The sequence below is a fragment of the Polyodon spathula genome, chromosome 3, assembly GCF_017654505.1.
Source record: "Polyodon spathula isolate WHYD16114869_AA chromosome 3, ASM1765450v1, whole genome shotgun sequence".
Lineage (NCBI taxonomy): Eukaryota > Metazoa > Chordata > Actinopteri > Acipenseriformes > Polyodontidae > Polyodon > Polyodon spathula.
In genome coordinates, this window is record NC_054536.1 from 8,589,638 (window position 1) to 8,605,895 (window position 16,258).

The 16,258-nt window shown below is 36.7% G+C and overlaps 1 protein-coding gene across 1 annotated transcript; it reads right to left on the reverse strand.

The window, feature by feature from the left end:
• Positions 1–7,645: 7,645 nt before the first annotated feature.
• Positions 7,646–9,390, reverse strand: ptf1a (pancreas associated transcription factor 1a). The gene is made up of 2 exons (XM_041240432.1): positions 8,041–9,390; positions 7,646–7,848 (listed from the first exon to the last, which is right to left on the reverse strand). Exons 1-2 carry the CDS (start codon positions 8,639–8,641, stop codon positions 7,646–7,648), a joined length of 804 nt encoding a protein of 267 aa, XP_041096366.1. The 5' UTR covers positions 8,642–9,390.
• Between the last annotated feature and the right edge of the window lie 6,868 nt (positions 9,391–16,258).

The following is a 16,258-nucleotide window of genomic DNA, read 5'->3' on the forward strand; positions in this document are numbered from 1 at the left end:
GTACAGATAATGTAATAACCACGAGACAGTATCCTTTACTTGAGTAAAGACTCGCGTGATGGGGAACTCGCTTTGGCATGTTTGGTCTCAACAGCTCTTACTGAGTCCAATCTTATTTGCAAAACTTGCTAACTCGAGTGGAGTTAATAGCTAAGTCCGTACAACGAATAGAGATAACTGTAAGGTACATCAAAATAAAATTATAAGACTTGCATGGTGCTTTGTGTTTTCTTTTTAAATGGCAAATTTAACTTGACCTTGAAAGGTGTACCTGGTCTCCTTGTAATGTATCCAATCAGCAGTGATGACAGTGATGCATTTCAAAGTATGAGAAGAGTCATATATAATGTTGAATACGTCTGCAGAGGAAAACCAGATCCACAGGGCTGTATGTGTGGATTAAGAACTGAGCCAGTAAGTCAACACTGCAGTATTTCATAGGGGCATGGAAAAGCTGGAAACAATGCCTCTCATATTAAACGCGATATTCTTTTGCTTTGATGCTGAACAAAAGTCTTAGCAAGACGTCTTTATGGCTAATTCAGTGAAAGGCGCGTCTCTGGCTCCCCTGCAGAAAGGTCAGTGTCGTTGTGTTTGGTCCTCCAAGGGGGTGTTTTCACAGCGAAGACTGAGCCAGCTGTCTCTGTCATGGTCTTGCTATTGGGGGGGATTCTACACCTGCAAAATATACTGCTTTCCGACACTTTTTCAACTTTTTTTTTTTTTTTTTAACTCTGGCAACAGAGTAACACCACTGGCTAAAAGCTCTGAAACAGAGAAAGTTGGCCATACACCAGCTTCACAATGTATTGTGAAGAGGCTCGCTTTAAGGGGCTTCAAGTACGTTAAGAACTTTGGGGAGGGAAAAAAAAAACTGCCAAATAATTGCATTAAGTGTAATACCTTTTAGTTGTTAGCTGAAGCACTTCTTGTTCTCTTGTTTTTGCCCTAAATTTGAATTATGCGCGCTGCGAGACAAACGGCAGTAGCAAACCGCTTAATATATTAAGTACCCTCTTAATGTATTACGATTTGAACAGCACAAAATGTCAAACGCTTATAGAAAAAAAGAGCATCAAAAACATTTCTTAGTACCAAAATGATATGGAAAGTTGGACTTCCATAGACAAAGACAGCTCCAGGTAGGATAATGTTATTTTAAAAGGATTCCGTTTATTGTTGTACCAATAGTACTTTTAGACTATTATTCATGAAAAACGAAGGACGTTTCCAGAAAACACAACACTAAAATACATGTGCAATAAATATTTTCACTTTTCATATGTTAATGAAAACGTTAAATATATTTTAAAAATAAGAATATAAAATGCATATAACAGTTGTGTAGCCACGTATATTATGTTTAACATGAACAAAGTAAATAAAGCGATACTCTGAAAAACAGATACCCTAATTGATATATGAATGCATCTTACTAAATTAAATTACTAACATATTAGAATTGCATTACAGTGATTCATTCAGTGAGTCATTAGAGTGTTTAATCATAATGAGTAGGATATACACAGGCCAGAAGTGATTTATTAGTCATTATTATAACTGGGGTTTAAAACTTACCTGGTAATCGCAGGAGATTGCCCCTTATCGAGAACAAAACAACGTTAGACATGTTTGCTTTTATTTATAAAATAAAATATAAACAAAAGAAAAAAAAAAGTTTAATCGGTAAAGAGTATCAGCTTTAGTTAATATTAAAAGAAACACGACGGCTAAACTTTCTGAATTAAATATTGTTCTCCCAGTTAGGCAATATACATGTTGCGCACTCGCGGCGTAAAGATGGAATGAATCGGTTATAATGGATATATTGCCTGCTTATTTACTGTTGCAGTCTCAGGCGATACTGCAATAGTATCCTACTAGCTTCACAGTAAAAGAAGGGTTAAATTCTACTTTCCCGAGCTTTGCCAAGTTACCCAGAGAAGGGGCCCTCGTGGGAAAGCACCAACTGCATCTCGGCTTTGTAAATATTTAAAAAGTAGAAACAAAGCTAAACATCTTGTTTATGGTTATGTGAGGACTGATAACGGTTGGATAGGTCCCAAATGAACAATGTGTTTTTGCGGGTATTTTTGTGGATAGATCTTGCATTAGCGCAGCTAGTCATAGTCCCCCTTATCGACCCAGGCGCGCCAATATAGCCTCTCCTATATGCTTTTCTAGCTATCCATGGGCAGTTCCATGCGCCACAGGCACATACTTGGAGATATCTGTTTCGCTTGCTTTCATAACGTTAATCTAACATCTATAGCGAATTAACGGTACCCTATACGGTTAAAAAGAACATGCCTGGTATGTAGAGCTTATTTCGTATGCATTTGTTATGCTCCATTAAGCAACGATAGCTAAAAGAAAATCTTACACGCTTGCGCGCCTTTGTGCACTTCTTACTGGGATGAAAAGTTTTGAAAAGTTTGCTAACTTTTGATCTAAATGTTCTGCGGCATCAGGGTCGTCTCCGATACAAGCGACTGGTGGCTTAGCACCGTATGGTTCATGAATAAAGCATTTAAAGCTATAAAAAAGGTAAAATGTCGGCTTTTAAAGGTTGGAAAGGGCCCTTTATTTGATTCAGATGGAGTGCTTGCGCACAAACCCAAGCGCGCTTTCGCATTGACTCTCCCTTTCTTTAGGAAACATAGCGGCCACCACATAGCGTGTTTCATTAAAGCATAAGCTTTTCATCGCTCGGCTTTGTTCTGAATGAAAGTAATGCTGTGAATTAAATAAATGACAATATTTTCTATCAGCTTCAAGGTCCAAGAGAAGAGCCCTTGAGCTTGGCAAAAATCAGGCAAATCATTCATCGTGCCACCCTGCACCTGTGGTCTTGGCATTCAACGTATACAAACCTTTTCCTATTAACCTTAATTATTCAAAAGCCACACAATGGTTGAAATAGAGCAGGTTGAAGTCTGTTTATTGGTCGTAAATGTTTTTCTGAAGATCTCCCGAAGCTCTTTGTTTGCTCGTAGTTGAGTCTGCACTCTTTCTTTCAGACGAGATGGACTTTTCCATTTTCAATCGCAACATCTGCTTAATCGTACGGATCAAAATATGGAGACACAAAACATATGTAATGGTTGATTTGTTAAATCCTGGTAATGAGTTATTAACAAGGGAAAACAATGGAGCAGGATGGTGAGAGCCTTATGGTAACAGAGTCACTTCATGTAACGCCTGCCGTTTCTCTTCTTGATAAATGGAACTAAGGTCTGAACGCCAGGTGATAGCAAGAAAATCAATGGCTTTTGGGGCCAGCCCGAGACTTGTTTTTCTATGTGTAAAATTAGAGGGCATAAATTTAATTGGCTGATCAGGGTAAAGCAGTGGGCTTGAGTCTAATTGCCAGTAGATTTAGCCAGGGAGACAAAACAAGATGTTGGACTGTTTGTTGGGTCGCATTAGAGCTTTCAGCCCAAGTGTATCATTGAGAATGTGTTTTATTATAACAAATGTCATGCTTTACAGTTCACATATTGTATAAAGACAATGGTTAATGGCACATTAAAGACAAGCAAACCATGCCAACACGTCTTGGAGACATTGTATGGGCCTCTCTCTTTGCTTGCTTTAGGCAGCTGCAGTCCAGGACCCAGAAGCACAAAAAGAACAAGTTTGAAATACCAGGTGCATCCTAGAGAACCAAGACAGGGATTGATATGTTACAGCCTAGGACATGAACCAAGCAATAAAGATATCATTTTGATTGTTAGCAGCTTCCACGCCATGTAAAATAAGAGGCGCCAGAGCAGCCTATTTTCTGGCAGAAGCTTTCTCTCCCTAGGTTTCCCTGTAAGCCAGAAATCTCCCTCAGCCAAATCCGAACACCTGTTGGCCAGACCTCACATCCCGTCGTGGGAATCATTTCCTGAGAATGATTCCAGATATGTAAAATTTAATGTGGAATTATTGCTCAGGCCATTCCCACAAGCTGTAGAATGCTTGGTTAGAGCGGATTTACCCACGAGGTTTACCAGGGGAGTCAACTGGTGTTTGTTCAACTTCGCAGCTGGCACGCGATGCCACAGAAAAGCTACATTAATGAAAATGTGATGAGTTCATGGAGTTAGGAGGTTTCTCAGCCTATATTATAGTGTGATAATCCCAATGTTGGCAGATTTAAAGCTTTGTGAGTCGAGACGGCAGGCGTTCCAGTGCCGATAGTAAAGGTCTTAATGCGCACTGATTTCTGCAATGCAAATACATGTTCTCCAATGCTTTCGGTTTTTATTTGGATGGTTTTTGTTCAGACAGTATTTGTATACATATATATATTATATATATCATATATTATATATATATATATATATATATATATATATATATATATATATATATTATATATATATTATATATAACCATATATGATATTCTTTTTTGGAATTACTTTACATAATCATTGTTATTTATTACTGTTGATATTATTATCATAATTATTCGTCAGTTACATTGTGCGTGGGATACCCGTCAGTAATTAATACACATTTTTCAGTTCAATCCGTTTGCATGTATTTAATTAACTATTTTGAAAATAAAACATGAACAATTGTTACCTTTAGAAGCAGTCTGTTGTAAATTATTTTTATGAAATAAAAAAAAAATCGAAACGTTATATTTTACAAAGATAAATGCGTGGTGTGGACAGGTATACGTGTAAATAAAAAAAGCAATTTTTAATTTAAAATAATTTTTTAGAGAAAATATGCTGATTTGCTTATTTGATTACCAATGTGCATGATTTATGCTCAACAATTGCAACTGTTTTCATATTGAACTGAAATGGTTGCTGGCTTGTATTATTTTGACAAATAACTTGCAAAATTATGTATATACAGTACAATAATTAAACAACATGGTTTGACACGTTTTAGGCGACTTTTTGTTTCTATTTTTGCCCCAGTAGAGCTGAATGTTTCTCATGGAAGCCGGCACGCTGATTTTACGTGCTTGAATAGTTGTCATTCATAGCTGCCCACACGCTGGTCCTTACAATGCCAAGCAACACATAAGTACTGACCAACACAAGCTCGGTTTGCATGCCAAAGCTTCCAATTCAATATGTAACAGGTATCCCAGCGCCGCTTGCTTTATTTTCACACTAAGCACTAGCAAGGTGCATTCACGCATGTTTTGGTTAGTTTAAGATTGTCCAAAAAAGTTTGTTGAATCTTGGCCACAACTGGCTTTGCATGTTTAATAGAGTAAGCAAACAAATACACCCTTTCAAACTTTGAAGTATTCACCTAAAAGAACTTGCCAAACTAACGCAAGAGAGTGACAAGATAGAGACCCTGGCTTGTCACTTTGGAAGCCTAACTCTTCCGCTTGATCGACACCATACTAAGGATGTTTTGAAGTATTGTGTTAACAAAAACATCGCTTCTCAATAGCAATAGGTGCCAATAAACAATGATTGCAGTGTTGTTTTATTGTGCTGTGCCACTTTACCAAATCCAATTGAAACGTAGCCCTCACAAAGCAAAAGTCGGTACAAGACTTTCAGTCTCCATTATTAAGTTAAAGTCTGACTTTCTAACATTTGACTTTATAATGAGTGTAATGAGATTACATGCTGTATTGTATGACTTCACAAGCGCGAATTTCTGCGTTGTTAATGAGGCTGTAATGTATTGCAAAATCAAATTATTTTAATACATTAAGATCATTTACCATTTCTGATCAAGTTGCTAACAGGAATTGTTGACAAGGCGATGCAAAAAAGCTACCATGAATTAGTTGTACATTTGTACCCAGAAAAGTTACAAAAGTAATCAATAATCATATATCTATAATATATAGAATATATATATTATATATATTATATATCTATTATCTCTACTCATAAATATATCTATATATATAATATATTACATCCCCACACCGTAATTAATATTGCCACGATAAATTAATAATGTTATTTACGTATATAAATTTTTTATTTCATTACTATAGTCAAGGTAATGACACTATATCTTTTATTAGCGTTTTGTTTGTTATATTCTGATAACAAAAGTCAGGTTATATTGGTTGACGAGGGGTAATTTATTCATTTAAAACAAGTCATTATTATACCTTCATCTTGGAGCTGTAGTTCCCATGCGCTGTTGCTTTCCCGTTTCTGCTATATGGGGTATTTGTGAAGTGCATGTGTGCATGTCTAGGCATGGGCATATACCTAGCCTGGGGCTAAGTAGGCTGACGTAGGGAACAGCAAGGGGAGCTGCAAGACTAAAGCTGCTACCACGGGAAAATTTCTTCTTGCAGCAACTGCACAGTATACAGACCAGCCGTTCTAGCAGCAACTGGAAACTAGGGTTTGTCATGCTTCTTTTATCATTTTAGCGGACTCTTATAGTTTGAAACAGAAATGGCTGGTCTTAGCATCAGGTGGTTGAATGATACACTAAGTAATCAGGCTTTGTCCAAAAAAAAAAAAAAAAAAAAAAAAAAGACGCACCTAGTTGGTCTTCAACTTGTCCGTCCTTTAAAATATCATTGGTATGCTTTTTACTGTTATTTTATTTAAAAAAAAAATGTATGCACGCACAACATTAAATAAATGAACCACTGTGCTTAACGAATGTGTTGTGGGCAGAAGTGTATATTACTGTATGCAGTATTTAAAATGATCAACTTTAGAAACTATAGGCTATTTACACAAAACGTGCTCTGAAAATCTTTAAATAACAAACACTTTGCAAACATTTGCGTTAATGGGACCGTATCCTTGTTTGCCCCCTTCTATTATTAAAGCTGTCCATAAAAAACAATGGAATTAGTTATATAAAAGTGCGGCGGTGAATGCAGGAAGCTAATTTCATATGCATTTTATTTCCAATGCACTTCTAAGATAAGTGTTCGATACCAGGGGCAGTTTGATGCTTTTGATATGCAAATAGACTTTGTAAATCTGAAGCAATACGTGCAAAGCTGTTCTTTAATATAATTGATAAGGACTGTTTTAAGGGCTGGAAACTATTTCTTCCACATTACAAGTTACTAGCAGTCTAATTTATAGACATTCCTTCTGAGTTAACCTTTTATTTTATCTAGAGGGTGTAACAACGTATCTTAAATGTAATATGAGATATTAACTAGGGATGTAGCACCAGCTAGTTACATAAAAAACAATACACAAGAGCCATGTAGTGTAAGTAAAAGGAATACAAGGGACATAATTTCAGTGGCTTCCAATCTGTCATCTGATTTTATGAAAAAACAATTATTTATAACATAACCGCCAGCTCAATCAAAGAGACATTAAATAACATTCTCATGTTTTATTTTCAAAAATACAAGAAATTCATATATTATAATAAATTAATTCACAGTATTTAGAGTACTTCCTAACATATATTTTTTTATATTTAACATACATTCTCTTTTTAGATTAAATTAGGCCATCATATATTAGGTTCAAATAAATAATACAAAATTAAATCCAAAGACTTTCAGACCTGGTGATTCTAGTTCATTAATTCTATTTCATAAATACAATAAATAAGTTGATTGCCATTAATAGCATAGATTGGATAGCTGAATTTAAAACATATGTCTATATTTTACATTTCACATTCAGTATGTAGAACGTCATTTAAAAACAGTCCGAGTATGAGAGTTCTTATGATATGAAATCAAAAGGGGGCTCATTCTCGATGTTGTTTAAAGAGGTCTTGGTGTTTAATTTTCGGGGGTCTTCAGGGGTCCACACTTTCGCTGTTCTAATGATGTTTTGTTCTTTCAACTGTTTCTCATCAGTCCAGGAGAGAGAGTGCCCTGCAAGAGGAGGAAGCCCATAGTCTGGATCACTTGGAGATGGTGATCCTGAAAAGAGAAAACAATAATGCAATGGTTAATAATCACATACGTTTCTATGGTTCGCAGAACAAAAGTTTGATTATAAAATGTACGCAAAATGGCCAATAATGTAATACAACCACAGTTAATTTTCTCTTATATATAATTTTCTCTTATATATAATTTTCTCTTCTCTTATGTATCATTAAATCAGCTTACTTGTTCCTCTGTTGCAGATAATAACTTTCTTAATTTGATTGGAAGTGTCGCAGTTAGGGTTTCTTATAGGCATGTCGGACTGCACAAGCTCTGCGAGAAAGTTAATGTAGCCTATGGCGAGACGCAGAGTGTCAACTTTAGAGAGTCTCTTCTCGTAAGGCAGTGTAGGTATATGAGACCGGAGTCCTTCAAATGCATCGTTTATAGACTGCATTCTCCGGCGCTCTCTGACATTGGCAGCATGCCTCAAATGTTGCATGTCGGCTTCTGATCTCATCCGCCTTCTCCTTTTCATCAGCGGGCCCTCTCCTTTGAGCTGGGGGGACACTTCTGCAGTGCTGTCAGCGCAGCCGTAGGAGAAGGTGGAAGAGGAGGACGAGAAAGAAAAGTTGCCAGCATCGCAGTACTCCCCATCGTGCACTATTCTGCTGTCCTTGTAGTATTCTTGAATCTGAGTGGTAAGAAAGTCAACGTCCTCGTCCAGAAACTCGTCTGTGTCCAAATGATCTCTGGAGGACTGATCGGTGAAGAAATCCTCCTCGTCGAAATAAGGGGAGGAGAAGGAGTCCAACCCCGTCAACTGATCTAACACTGTGTCCATATTTTTTTTAAACGTGATGTCCTGTTGCCCAGTAACAGCAGTTGCCTGCTCCTTGCACTGTCTCTGGGTGCTTAAGAGTTGCTTCAGCTGAAGGCTGGCACGCGAGGACTCTTATAACTACATCCACAGTCGCGTGCCATTAACTGGAAGCGCCAGCCAATCACAACGCAGAGTTCCTCCTGCGCGAGAGCAAAGGGATTATACACCTAGAGATAACACGCATTCCATCCAGCGAGATAAATGAAAAGGGGCAGGAACAGCATAGCCAATACACGGTTAACGCAGGTCATTTTTAAAAGTGTTATTTCTATGCGCAATCTCAAGAAGCGGGTTTAAAACGCACCAGTTAAAAACGAGTGAACCAAAACACAAAAAGAATAGCATACAGTATGACTATCGTGACCCACAATAGGTTACTCTAAGTTAGGCTACTCTTAGTTTCTTATTTGTAACAAGTGTTCACGTGTGTTGTTATTCTTTTCTGGGACCCCTTCCTTCGGAAGCGAGATGCAAGCCTCAATATATTCATATTATACTAAAACATAGTAAATAACACAATGTAACCACGTTCCTGCAGTTTCGTTAGCATGGGTTGTTGAAAATGATCATCTACACAATCATTTACCTGGTTAAAGGATTCAGTGGCTGATTTTTGTCGGGAAGGACTTGGTTCGGACAGCCAGAAATAATCAGATAGAAGTATTCAGTCCCAGCCATTGTATCCAAGTATGCGCGCCACCAAGCCATGCACAGTACTACAGCGTTTACGTTATATAAATACACTGGAATTGTGAAAAACAAGCTCATCAAAATAAGCATTTGCTGTGTTCGTTTTAGATAATTGCAATTGCTGTCTTTCTTTTGTTTCTTGGGGGGGGGGGGGGGGGGGGGGGGGTTGAGATATATTGGAAACGAGTGTTTGTGACTTGCACACCGATATAATGCAATGGTCCTTCAAATAGGTTGACCAATTTAAATAATGTAGTAATGGATGTAAACCATTCAGCAAACAGGAAACTTGCTCATCACCTGTTGTATAAAAGCTCTTAGAAACACAGCACACGTTGTCCTACAAATGTACTGAAAGAGGTTCAAATAGAGAAAAGACGAGTGGTACTCGTCAATCACACAGGTAGTAGGGCGCTGGTCTGTGCGATTGTCCTCTTCTGCAGTGGACACATGCCCGGTCACGCAGCATTCAACACACAATGGGCAGCCACTTTACTACAGTGCAGGGGCGTGCCTGGCCTTTCAATAGGAACTACTTTCTATCACAATAAGGTGTGTCTATCTTTTAAAACCTTGAAAAGAACGCATTATGGAAGCCCTGCAAAACCTATTGAGAGTGGACACAAGACCAAAGGTCCACCAGAGAGTTTACTTGAATGATGGTCTCCAAATAGTAGGTTCTTCACACGTTTCTTTTTATTAAGCCAGAACTGACTCATTAAACTTGTAGTTAAAAATAAGAAATCGACTACTTGCTTGAATATAATTTTGTGAAAAGCAGAAATCACTCAATCATAGTTAATGAGGGTGCTGTGGAAGTTAACATGCTTTTGGTAAACGTAATTATTTGCTGATAACCAGTAGTCTAAACCGGTTGTGTTTCACTGCATGAAGCCTTATTCTACCAGTCATCGACCTAATTTCAAGTAGTATTCATTTATTGTTTCAATATTCTAAACATTTCAACACAGTACTGAGAAAAAAGTTTTCTTTTACATATTTGATATTTTTACCGAAGTTTAAACGAAGCATGTGTATCTTATGAACCCGTACCAAAGGCCCTCATGTCAGGACCATCACAGCCAGTGGCGTCACAAAACTTACAGTCTCCTTGACGATTTCAGCAGGTGCCTAAGTATAATCTAAACTGCGCAGTTAGTGAGAAACAGGTCGTGTATTTTGGAACGGGAGAAACAGTTTAACAGTTGCGCTTTATGATGCCATCATATGTCAGGTAGATTTTAATGACACCTGCTATTTATCGGACCACGTATTCTGGGCAGTGTGGTTTGAAAAATTGTTATTTAACCTGTATGTAACCGAAAGAACAAAACGAATGTCGTTAATAGCCCAGTAATAGTCTAATAAAAATAATACAATACATGCACTGAACCTTGAGGCCATACCGCTTTTGCAGAATTTATGAGGAAACAAAAATGTCCTTTTAATTTTTAACAGGTGAGCTGAGGCGACAAAAAATAGTTCAAATAAAGGGTTCGAAATATGAAGCATCAAGATTGGAACCCCTAAGTATGGCTTTGTTTGATCAAACGATTCAGTTCAGAAACTACATTGACTCCTCTGTGTTCAATAAAGTATCTAGAATACATAAGCATGGTTTGGGTTTTTTTTGGTTAATAAAAGTGCAGTTGAATGGTCCGTCTCAAAATAGATCTGAAATATAATGGATGTAAAATATATTAAATTAATTAAGGAATAGTTGGTATTTACATATTCATCCCTTAAAACTACAAATTTAACCATTACCAGTTAGTTTTCTATTGTTATAGGGAAAACTAGAATGGTTAATTCAGAGATATCATGCTCAAAATTGGAGATTCAAGCCCCTCTTTGTTGAGCTTTTGATTACATTTATTAACGACTATGAAACCCAGTAAAAAGAAAACACCAGCTAAAAAGCAAGTGGTTATTTACTGCAGTGTGTGTGAGGTTATAATGAAGGTGCTGGTCTCAGAATAAAAGAGCGTTTACCCGCACAGTATGGTCGCCAAAGAGGACGTCTGTTAGACACCTCAATACAAATTTTTCTGGTACCTGAGCTCTTTACTGGTTGTGAACTATAGAAACTCTTTTTAACATGCATTCATGTCAAAACGGTGGGGGTCGCTTTGTTCAAATTTACTATGTGTGTCTCGGCTGTGGGTGCCGCTGCAAGCTGGACGGCGGCGGACAGTCCGTGGGAACCCCAACACTTGCGCTCCTCGCAGTCAGTGAAATATTCAGCGAGAACATTATCAATGAGTAGTGCTCGCTCTGCAGCTTGTGAGACGAAAATGCCAAGTACCGTCTTGGTGGCGAGACGGTAAGGATGTTTATGAAAGCTAAGCGGGTACAAACACAAACGTTTTGAATTGAAAGCATTTACGACCCTAAAAGGCAAATCCCGTTGCAGTTTCTTTCGCCTTTCATCAAGCTCCTGAATGAAGTTTAGATGAGCAATTTTCTCACAAGGGATGGTCAACATGTCTGTATATTGTGTAGTTTCTTATTTTGCATACCTAATCAACTATTTACTAAGGAAGAATAGCACATTATTTTAAAGGTACAGTTGCTAGATATTTACAGTTGACTATTTTAATACTCTCTCTCTCTCTCTCTCTCTCTCTCTCTCTCTCTCTCTCTCTCTCTCTCTCTCTCTCTCTCTCTCTCTCTCTCTCTCTCTCTCTCTCTCTATATATATATATATACACGTTTGGTATCCTAGGCACAGCCCCAACCTTAACTTTCTTTTCAGTTAATTATGAAAAACTAAGAACTACCAATTCCCAAGTTCCAAAAACAATTTAAATAAACAAAAACAAAACAAACACAAGTTGTGAGTGATTGATAGCGGTGTTAGCGAGGCTTGCTTGCGTTTTTACAGCAGGGTATAACCTTTCACTGCACATGGGGCTGCTCTAAAAACAGACAAGTGTACAATGGTCGGATTTGATTGCGTTTAATCGCATTACATATCTAATGTCGGTGTCTTGTCGGATTATTGTCGCTAGAGCCTTGGCAGAGGGAGGATTACTAACTAATACGTTACGGTTTACATCATGATTCAAGTGCCACAACATAGAAATGTGTTTCTTTCTTGTTTTGATTTTATGACACAGCTGAGGCATTTTTTTCTGCAGGGGTGACTTACTGACTCCTTTGTTGTCACTAAACGAAAGAGAAATTTGGTGTGAAAATGATCGAATATAGTAAAATAAGACAATTTCAAAAGCACATCAATACGACTCAACTGCACCAACAGTGTCGTTACAGTTTGATGTTTAATTATAATACACCTTGCGGTAAAACTATTTTAAATTGTAATGGAGAAGATAATACATTATTATTATTATTATTATTATTATTATTATTATTATTATTATTATTATTATTATTATTATTATTATTATTATTATATCTAATCTATATGTAGAAAAGGTTTTAATATTGTGATCAAAAATATTTTCTTACAATAAAGTTTGTTCTAAAGTTGTGATAATTTCCCCAACATTACTATTAAAATATTTTGGTTGAATGCTGTCTTCCAGAGGTACACCTTCAGCTCTCAATGGTGATAACTAATTACAGTACAGCATTAAAAACAGCGAACATCGTTAGTGACATTTAGCGCCATCGCGTGGGGTAGTGTCTGAATTGCACACAAGTGGCCAGAATTCGAATCATTTGTTCCATTTATAGCAACGTACACCAATGTCTTGGGTTACATGTTTGAAGTTCATGAAGTCAGTTTACCTTTGAGAAAAAAAAAAAAAAAAAACTGTTGCAAACTTTTTTTTGGCAGGTGCGATAAAAAAAAAATCGATAAAATATATAGCACTGTAATAATAATAATAATAATAATAATAATATAATAATAATAATAATAATAAATAATAATAATAATAATCCATAACAAATATCCCTATAACGTTTCTTTGACAAACTGGTGTTTGAAAACAAACATTGGATAGGGGTATTTCTGATGGAAATGGTATTCATTATTTAACAGAGCTTTGTTTTATTGTGTATCTATTTGTGAGATAAGTAGCCTACTAATACCAACATCAGAATAGTTAGCTCCATAGTTTAAATGTAAAATTAAATTTAAAACCATAAGTGACCTAAGTTAAGTTCACTTTTAACATGTGTAGATGTGATGCTGTGATGCGTAAATCTACTTGATATGATAACTACAGCTGTGTCAGACATTTTCCATAGAGGGTATACAGGTTGATTGGAAAGTAATGCTGCCTTGATGTGGTAAGCTTACTTTCTAGTTACCCTCTACATATAAGAACATAAGAACATAAGAAAGTTTACAAACGAGAGGAGGCCATTCGGCCCATCTTGCTCGTTTGGTTGTTAGTAGCTTATTGATCCCAAAATCTCATCAAGCAGCTTCTTGAAGGATCCCATGGTGTCATCTTCAATAACATTACTGGGGAGTTGATTCCAGACCCTCACAATTCTCTGTGTAAAAAAGTGCCTCCTATTTTCTGTTCTGAATGCCCCTTTGTCTAATCTCCATTTGTGACCCCTGGTCCTTGTTTCTTTCTTCAGGCTGAAAAAGTCCCTTGGGTCGACACTGTCAATACCTTTTAGAATTTTGAATGCTTGAATTAGGTCGCCACGTAGACTTCTTTGTTCAAGACTGAACAGATTCAATTCTTTTAGCCTGTCTGCATATGACATGCCTTTTAAGCCCAGAATAATTCTGGTCACTCTTCTTTGCACTCTTTCTAGAGCAGCAATATCTTTTTTATAGCGAGGTGACCAGAACTAAACACAATATTCAAGATGAGATCTTACTAGTGCATTGTACAGTTTTAACATTACTTCCCTTGATTTAAATTCAACACTTTTCACAATGTATCCGAGCATCTTGTTAGCCTTTTTTATAGCTTCCCCACATTGTCTAGATGAAGACATTTCTGAGTCAATAAAAACTCCTAGGTCTTTTTCATAGATTCCTTCTCCAATTTCAGTATCTCCCATATGATATTTATAATGTACATTTTTATTTCCTGCGCGCAGTACCTTACACTTTTCTCTATTAAATGTCATTTATTCGTGTGTCTGCCCAGTTCTGAATCTTGTTTAGATCATTTTGAATGACCTTTGCTGCTGCAACAGTGTTTGCCACTCCTCCTACTTTTGTGTCGTCTGCAAATTTAACAAGTTTGCTTACTATACCAGAATCAAAATCATTAATGTAGATTAGGAATAGCAGAGGACCTAATACTGATCCCTGTGGTACACCACTGGTTACCACACTCCATTCTGAGGTTTTTCCTCTAATAAGTACTTTCTGTTTTCTACATGTTAACCACTCCCTAATTCTTATTTGGAATGCGAATGTGTCGGGACTTTGTTTTGGAAACAGTATTGCCGTTTACAATTGTTCTCAGTTGCAAAGGAAACACCTGCGTGATTGGCTGTCACACCGCGCAACACATTAAACTGGTACCTGAATTCTGCACTAGTCGTTTAGCAAAAACAACGCCTTTTAAAGTCTTTCAATGCAAGACCGTGACCGTCACATTTTTACAATGAATTTCCAAGTGTCACAGATTTGAGTGCCAGTGCTGCTGCTGCAAAGCGGCGGACATCCATGGGAATACCAACACTTGCGCCCCTTGAACACACAGTACAATGGCGAACGTTATAAATGAGATGTTCCTGCCTTGCACATTGTCATGGTAAATTACATGTTATGGTATAAACCGGTGGGGAAGGTTTCCATGGTTCTGAGGAAGAGTAAAATACAAACTGCAGTACACTGTGTGTATGTGTACAGACCCCGTAGGTAGGCTACCCTTTGAATACAGGCGATAACATTCAATATTTAGAAAACAAACTAATAATAAATACAAGAACAACAACAATACTACTACTACTACTACTACTACTACTACTAATAATAATAATAATAATAATAATAATAAATAATAATAATAATCATCATCATTTTCTTTAAAACAAATGCAGGCTATATTCAGCTAAGGTATTTTTCCAATATTAACATATCATTAAGGCTTCATTTCTAACTGTCGGTTATTTTGTTTTTTAGTTGCTGGTAACTATATCTTGTGTTAAATAATGCGTTTAATCACAGTTCACTTTTAAACATGAGTAAGGCAGGGAGAACGGGATTGAACTATTTAGCTATTAAACAAATTGTAAAAACGCATTGAGCCCGGCTACCGTATGCGGTGCTAACCAGGACAAATACATATTTACACCGGCGCACAAGTTACTCTTTTAAGGTCAACTCAGCTCAGTTTGGTCCTTTGGATATTCACCAGACAGGACGGATAGGATAGTTCCTTTTTAGGCCAGTGCTGAGCAACGAGTAGGCATATATGTAACGAATTGAATCCTTTAGAGATGTCCTTTAATCCACTAATAATATATATATATATAATATATATATATATATATATATATATATATATATATATATATATATATATATATGTGTGTGTGTGTGTGTGTGGTGTGTGTGTGTGTGTGTGTGTGTGTGTATAGTTGTTATTTATTTATCTCATGAAACTCAAAAAAAGGCATCTTGGCAAAATCCAGAAGTATAGTCTACCTATGTATCTTAAGTTAAACAGGTCATTTTGCTGTATACCTTAATTTTGTATTGTTATTTTTTTAATAATACAATCAAGAAAGAAATGAACCAATAAAACAACAATAATAGCATCATAATTATAGTGTTATTGTTAACCCTATTGTTGGTTCATTTGTTTCTTGATTGTATTATGGAAAAATAATAACGCTAGGAAATGCAGAATGTTACCATCAAGTAGTGGTTTGTATAGATATGTGACAGATGCAATAAGAATGTAAAGTAGTGACAGCCTACCATATGACTGTACAATA

Coding starts and splice junctions, on each gene's coding strand:
- ptf1a (XM_041240432.1), bottom strand. CDS start 8,641: ATGGACACAGTGTTAGATCAGTTGACGGGGTTGGACTCCTTCTCCTCC. Junction 7,849..8,040: donor TATCTGCAACAGAGGAACAA/GTAAGCTGATTT, acceptor TTCTCTTTTCAG/GATCACCATCTCCAAGTGAT.